The sequence below is a fragment of the Henckelia pumila genome, chromosome 3 (genome assembly GCF_033568475.1).
Source record: "Henckelia pumila isolate YLH828 chromosome 3, ASM3356847v2, whole genome shotgun sequence".
NCBI lineage: Eukaryota > Viridiplantae > Streptophyta > Magnoliopsida > Lamiales > Gesneriaceae > Henckelia > Henckelia pumila.
This window is the reverse complement of record NC_133122.1, coordinates 1,662,750-1,670,249: the sequence shown is the minus strand read 5'-3', so window position 1 is coordinate 1,670,249 and position 7,500 is coordinate 1,662,750. Positions and strand designations below refer to the sequence as shown.

The 7,500-nt window shown below is 45.7% G+C and overlaps 1 protein-coding gene and 1 non-coding gene across 2 annotated transcripts in view; one reads left to right on the top strand and one right to left on the bottom strand.

Moving 5' to 3' along the window:
• Positions 1 to 3,364, bottom strand: part of LOC140886489 (uncharacterized) — a 3,793-nt gene extending 429 nt beyond the window's left edge. Inside the window, exons 1-3 of the mRNA XM_073293080.1 lie at positions 2,583 to 3,364; positions 1,905 to 2,476; positions 234 to 1,725 (exon numbers count right to left, since the gene is read on the bottom strand). Coding sequence (XP_073149181.1) covers positions 234 to 1,725; positions 1,905 to 2,476; positions 2,583 to 3,364 — 2,846 coding nt within the window. The remainder of the gene's footprint in view (positions 1 to 233; positions 1,726 to 1,904; positions 2,477 to 2,582) is intronic.
• A 3,221-nt stretch (positions 3,365 to 6,585) lies between these two features.
• LOC140893818 (5.8S ribosomal RNA) lies at positions 6,586 to 6,741 on the top strand. Its single transcript, XR_012153383.1, has one exon. It is a non-coding gene; the product is annotated as a 5.8S ribosomal RNA (ribosomal RNA).
• Positions 6,742 to 7,500: the final 759 nt, after the last annotated feature.

The window sequence follows — 7,500 nt, the reverse complement described above, 5'->3', positions numbered from 1 at the left end:
CAGTGACTAGCACGGGCCATTGCAAGTAGGAGAGTCATCCCAGTGAAACCAAATATTGAGCCTAGACACCCAATGCTCGGTGAATATGTATAATAATCTTCCTGATGATAGCATCAATATCTGGCCTCTCTGCTTCAAAAATTGCTCGGTTGCGAGCCCCCCATATGTGGTAGAAGACTGCAGCGACTCCAGCCTAACATCTCCTTTTGATCATCGTCGTACCCCTGAAATACCTGCGCAAGTATCTTAACAAACCTGTCAGAGTACTAACCTGGTATTGAGTTCCCAGCCAATTCCACAATCGAGCCCAAATTTGCCTCGAAACCGTACATTCGAAGAATAGGTGCTGCGCATTTTCATTAAAAGATCCACAAAATGCACAAGTTTTATCAGAAATGTACGGTTGTCTGTCTTTGGTTAAGCATTTACCATTGGCAACAAGCCAAAAGACAACTCTATGTTTGGGAAGAATGTACGGTCTCCAAACGAATGGCTTCCAAGGCCACCTCCCCTGGCCTAAAAAGAAGCTGTGATATAACTGAACTAGCCCATCTTTCTTGCCAAACCAAATCTCCAGCTGAGCAGCCGGCCCTTCCCAGTCACCAAACTTAAGCGCCAGTTCATCTCGAATGTCCACTAGTTTCTTAATAAGATTGGTATCATCCTTTCTGGCAGTCCAATCCTTGACATTATCCCAATAATAGTGGTTAATCCATTTCACCCACAAAGAATCCTTTTTGTTATGAATTTCCCAAAGTGTTTTCGCAAGCAACGTCTTATTCCAAATTCTCAAATCTCGAAGCCCCAACCCTCCATCATTAATAGGGGAACAAACCTTACGCCAGGATGTTGGGGGGTGCTTACTTGTCCACATAAAACTTCTGCAAATCTTCTCAATCTTGTCTATAACCCCACACAAAATTGTCAAGACTGAAAGCCAAAAGCATTCCACTCCCTGGACGACAGATCGAAGTAACTCCAACTTGCCAGCATAGGAAAGAGTATGTCTAGGCCAAGCATCTACTTTCCTGGCAATGGTGTCCACCAGCCCACTGAAATCTCTTTCCGTTAGACGCCATGCTGTCAACGGAATTTCCAAGTAGCAAAAAGGGAAAGAGCCCTCCTGATAGCCACTCATCCTAATGATTTCCCTTCTAACCGGCTCTTTAACCGCAACCAAGAAAATATTGGACTTCAATGCATTAGCCCGGAGCCCCGCTGTCTTTCCAAATTTGTCCACACAGTCCAATAAGATCTTAACGCTTTGAGTTTCACCTTTAGCTAGGATTAGTAGATCATCAGCATAAACCAAATGAGTGATACTCAAAGCCTCACATCTGGGGTGAAATTGAAAATCTGGTAGTCCAGATGCTTGTAGCAAGGATCTCGATAGCATTTCCATGCAGATGGCAAAGAGAAAGGGAGAAAGAGGATCTCCCTGTCGCAGGCCCCTGACACCCTTAAAGAATCCATATAATTGACCCCCAAAGGATATAGAAAACGAGGTCGTGCTCACACACTCCATAATCCATGACACAAACAGAGGTGGGAAATTAAGAAGGCGAAGAGCATCTCTCAGGAATTCCCAGTGAACTGTGTCGTATGATTTCTGTAAGTCAATCTTAAGAATACAACGTGGAGAGCCCCTTTTCCTCGCATAGTGTTTTAACATTTCTTGGGCCAAATGTATGTTCTCCACTATAGAACTGCCAGGAATAAAACTGCCTGCGCCGGGCTTATCAAAGGCTCAATCACTCTACCCAATCTATTTGCCAAAATCTTTGCAATGATCTTATAAAATACAGTACAGCACGAAATGAGCCTAAAATCAGATACTGTTGTAGCATGCTCAGATTTGGGCACTAAGGATATTGATGCATGATTCCATTGTTTTATAAGCTTACCATTACTGAAGAATTCCATGACAGCAGCAATGATATCTCCACCAACTGTACCCCATGCTTTCTTAAAGAATGCAGCACCAAAGCCATCAGGCCCCGGGGCTTTGTCATCTTCAATGTTAGCCAAGGCACCCCTAATCTCATCCACACTAACCATCCTCCTCATCTCACCCCAAGAAGAGTCTGGAAGACTTGGCCCAAGGGGGATAATAGACTCATCCAAAGCTTCTGTATCAGTGGCAACCCCAAGGAGATTTCTATAAAATCCTACGAAATCCTCAGCAATTTCATTCGAGTTCACTGATATTGAACCATCTCTCAGTGTGAGGGCTACAATCTTATTACGCTTGATGTTCCTTTTTATCATACCATGAAAGAATTTCAAGCATCTATCACTGTGCTTAAGATACTCACACTTTGATTTTTGGGATAGGAACAGCCGCTCTGCCTCAAGAAGGAACTCTGCCTTCCTTCTCAATTCAACAATACTGTTATCCACACCATCCCCATTGAGAGCACGGTTTTGAGCTTCAACAATCTCCTCATTTGCATTCTTGGCCCGACTCGAAATATGGCTAAAATGCATGTCATTGAGTTGCTTTAGAACTCTTTTCATACCATTCAACTTCTTCTTAATGATGAACTGTGCAGTACCTCCCCCCCCCCCCCCCACCATAGAACCAGTTATCACGAACAATCAATTGAATGTCTTGATGTGTTGCCCACATGTTAAAGAATTTAAAGGGAGAAGCCCTACGACTATGGTCTTTGAAGATGGTGATAACGCTGCAAGAATGATCTGGGAAGCATCCGGGGGTAACAAAATCCACAAACACATCCAGATTGGATTCGGTCCAATGATGGTTAACCATAACCCTATCAAGCTTAGACGTGACCGCCAGACTAAACCAAGTGAAGTAGCAGCCAACATGATTAGCATCTGAGAGTTCAAGTCTAGCAATACAATTCCTAAGATCTGCCATTTCCCTAGGGGCAACCGAAAATCCTCCCATTTTCTCATAGGGGTGCCTTACACAGTTAAAATCCCCCATCATAATCCATGGCAAGTCAATTGCATCCCCTCTGCGAAGTAAAAAATCCCAAAGTGGTCTTCTGGCCACCATCGAGTTCCAGCCATACACAAAGGAGGCCTGGAAGATCCTATGTGTATGAAGACAACTGACTGTCACATGAATAATTTGATCAGTCATATCCAGCAAATCCAAGTGTACCATCATAGGGTCCCACATAATCAAGATGCGGCTATTATCGCACAAGTGAAAATTGTGTAAGAAGGACATCCCCGGGAACTTAGTGTCCATCATACGATCCAAAAGATTAGGCTTAATCTTGACTTCAAGTAACCCAAGAATACTGAAGTTGAGTTTCTTCAACACTTCTTGAGCATTCTTCTGTTTGAGGGGCTTGCTAAGGCCCCTCACATTCCAACAAGCAATCTTCATGAGTGGCGATCGACGACCTTAAGTCGTCGAGCCTTGATTTGTGCTTTATTTAGTAAGAAATTTATCGCATTCATATTCAGTAACCAAGTCCTTGGGTTAACTTCAATGTACTCCATCATGTCAGAACTAGAACTTCCCGAGCTACATACCTTGGTTAATCGCTTGAGATACTTAATTGCTTTCTTGTTACGTTTACTCACTACTGTTTCGAAACCTTCCTCATCACTTCCGCCTTCAGAAAACTTCAACAGTGATCTTCCCATTCCCATTAGCATCTGGGACTTCAAAAATGATCCCATCCTCTTCAACACAATCATCTTGTTTGTTTCCCCCTTCTAGTTTGCCTTCACGAACAATATTATCCCCCGTGCCTTCATTATCACCCAAAGTAGAAACCGGGGCTACAACACCTCCGGCTAGCCCACGGCCACCCCCACCAAATCCAGGCCCACGGCCTCCTCCCCCAAAACCAGGCCCTCGGCCCATATTAGGTCCACGGCCACCACGGCCTCCTTGGCCTCCACCACGAGGCCACATTCCGCCCCTTTGGCCAGGCCCTCTAGATCTACTACGATGCACTCGTTGATCCCCTACATCCTTTGTTTTGGTAGGATCTTCATTTGCATTTGCATCCTCACTAGCTGGCCCTTTGAACCATTGGCATTGCTCAAAGGAGTGTCCAAGGGAATTACATTTGGAACAATATTTAGGCTCTGTTTCATAAACAAACCGTACATTTGTCAATATGCCATTAGGAAGCATGATTGGATATTCATAAATTCTTGGTTTCGAGGAATCCATCTCCACAAGGACCCGAGCAAACAAACTTTTACCTTTGGACATGGTAAGAATGTCCGTATGTATTGGCTTGCCGAGCACCGAGGCAATCTTACTCAATGCTTTCGTGGTCCAACAATCAGCAGGGAGTCCATGGATTTTCACCCACGAAGGCAGCATTAACATGTCCTCAACCCTAAAGAGGAAGCACGGTGGAAGTTCTTTGAGGAACAAGTGTCATCCAAAGACAAGATATGGCCCTCCTTCCAGCACTCTTTTCATCTCATCTTCATTAGAAAAGAAGAACATAATCCATCCACTATCATGTATCTCAAATCTCACTTTACTACCCCGTTGTCGAACAACTTCCTTGACTACGTAGCCATTGAGTTTCCTCCCAACAACACAACCAACTAGGCAAGGCCCCAAGTTTTTAACATTCTCAACTTCATCAAAGGAAAAATAAATCGGCCCCTCTGAAATAGGAATAAATTTCAGCAAGCAATTCTCCTCCGGAAGTCTATTATCCCGAAATAAGCTAGCATACGTATTCTCTGGATTTTTAGAGATAAATTTAGCCATGAGCTCCTGAGCTCTTGGTAGTTCTGCACTGCTCGAGGAGGCCCCAGTGGCCGAAGCTTCATCCATGCTTTCACCACTCATTACAATGGCCGAAGGCCCCAACACACCAATCAACAATGCCACTCCCATTCGAATACTACCACAAGAATAGCAAGCGAGGAGAGGAAGAGAGGCACACAAATGCAGTAAATAAAGGAGAGCTACGCCAATTACCTTGGAGGAAACCAAACAAATGAAAAGGGCGATAGTAGGAGGCCCAAAAAACCGATAGCAACAAGCAAATCACTAGATAAGCTATAAGCTCGATTAATCTTCACTGTTTAAGCACAAGCAAGAAATCCCAGACACAATGTAGCCTCAAGAGAGACACTCTAACTGGTTGAGGTAAAATCTCGAACACTTGGAAGGCAAACGAAAGCAGTCCTTAGCCAAGAATCTGAGAAACGAGGAATTAACCACAAAACCAAGATAACAAGATTAAATCACCCCAAACAAATCAAAAGAGTGCTCAACAGAGCCAATGTAGCAGAAAACAAAGGTTCCAAGAACTAAACAAGGAACACGAGACTTCCCTGTCAGTGTTTCAAGAGAGAAAACACAAAAAGAATCTTAGGAAACTTAGTGAGATATTCGCAGGCCACAAAGATCCAGCAATCCTCCCGAAAATTCCAAGTCAAAACCCAATGGGCTCTCGGATAAGAACTAGCGTAAGAAACGCGAGAAAATCCCAGACGAGAACTCAATAAGGCAAAATCGATGTTCCTGCACAAAATAAAAAGAGAAATTAGGCAAGAAGACAGATTCTTATCAATATTTAAGCAACAAGAACGAAAAATCTAGCCAAAAGGCTTCATCTCTGCCCGACGATGTATCACCCCCAATCGGGCATTTTCTCGAGAAAAAATGCCAAATCAGGGGTTTGGAACGTGGATTAATCAACAAAAATGAAGAAAAAGATTAGGGAAGACGATTCTAAAAGCTAAAAGAAACAATGAGAATCGAATCCCAAGGGCCGAAGAACTCAGTGACCGTTGTTTGCTTTCAAACGAGAGAAAGTGAGAGTATTTCTCTCTCTAAAGCGTTCGGTTGACTGAGAGCTGACTGAGCTCTTTCTTGATTCTATGGGTGGTGGTGCATGGCCGTTCTTAGTTGGTGGAGAGATTTGTCTGGTTAATTCCGTTAACGAACGAGACCTCAGCCTGCTAACTAGCTATGCGGAGGTACACCTTCGCGGCTAGCTTCTTAGAGGGACTACGGCCTTTTAGGCCGCAGAAGTTTGAGGCAATAACAGGTCTATGATGCCCTTAGATGTTCTGGGCCGCACGCGTGCTACATTGATGTATTCAACGAGTCTATAGCCATGACCGACGGGTCTTGGTAATCTTTGAAATTTCATTGTGATGGGGATATATCATTGCAATTGTTGGTCTTAAATGAGGAATTCCTAGTAAGCGAGCGTCATCAGCTCGCGTTGACTACGTCCCTGCCCTTTGTACACACCGCCCGTCGCTCCTACCGATTGAATGGTCCGGTGAAGTGTTCGGATCACTCCGACGTGGGCGGATCGCTGCCCGTGACGTAGCGAGAAGTCCACTGAACCTTATCATTTAGAGGAAGGAGAAGTCGTAACAAGGTTTCCGTAGGTGAACCTGCGGAAGGATCATTGTCGAAACCTACAAAGCAGACCCGCGAACATGTTTAAATACGCTGCTTCCTCGAGACCCCAAGCGTGCCGCAAAGCCGCTTGGGTGAACCTAACCTCTCGGCGCGGAAAGCGCCAAGGAAAACCGTAATTGCTACTCTCCGTCCGCGGTGCCCAGGACATGATGAGGAGGCACCTATCGAATAGATAATAATATAACGACTCTCGGCAATGGATATCTTGGCTCTCGCATCGATGAAGAACGTAGCGAAATGCGATACTTGGTGTGAATTGCAGAATCCCGTGAACCATCGAGTCTTTGAACGCAAGTTGCGCCCAAAGCCATCAGGTTGAGGGCACGTTTGCCTGGGCATCATGCATCTCATCGCCCCCAGCGTCTCCCCCCGGGCTAGAAAAGTGTCGGGCGGGCTGATGCGTCCATCCGAAGGAGGGGCGGAAACTAGCCTCCCGTTATCCTTGCGTAGCGGCCGGCCCAAAATAGGATGCCGTGTCAATGCATGTCACACGATACTTGGTGGTTGTATTCCTCGACTCGCAAACTATCGTGTGGTATTGCATCGGGCCACGGATGCGACCCAACGGCGCACTTGATTTGTTTTGCCCCATGATTGCGACCTCAGGTCAGGCGGGATCACCCGCTGAGTTTAAGCATATCAATAAGAGGAGGAAAAGAAACTTACAAGGATTCACCTAGTAACGGCGAGCGAACCGGGAATAGCCCAACTTGAGAATCGGGTGACAATGTTGTCCGAATTGTAGTCTGGAGAAGCATCCTCAGCGGCGGACCGGGCCCAAGTCCCCTGGAAAGGGGCGCCAGAGATGGTGAGAGCCCCGTCCTGCCCGGACCCTGTCGCACCACGAGGCACTGTCAGTGAGTCAGGTTGTTTGGGAATGCAGCCCCAATCAGGCAGAAAATTCCGTCCCAGGCTAAATACGGGCGAGAGACCGATAGCAAACAAGTACCGCAAAGGAAAGATGAAAAGGACTTTTAAAAAAGAGTCAAAGAGTGCTTGAAATTGTCGGGAGGGAAGCGTATGGGGACCGGCGATGCACCCCGGTCGGATGTGGAACGGCGAGAGCCGGTCCGCCGATCGATTCGGGGCATGGACCAGCA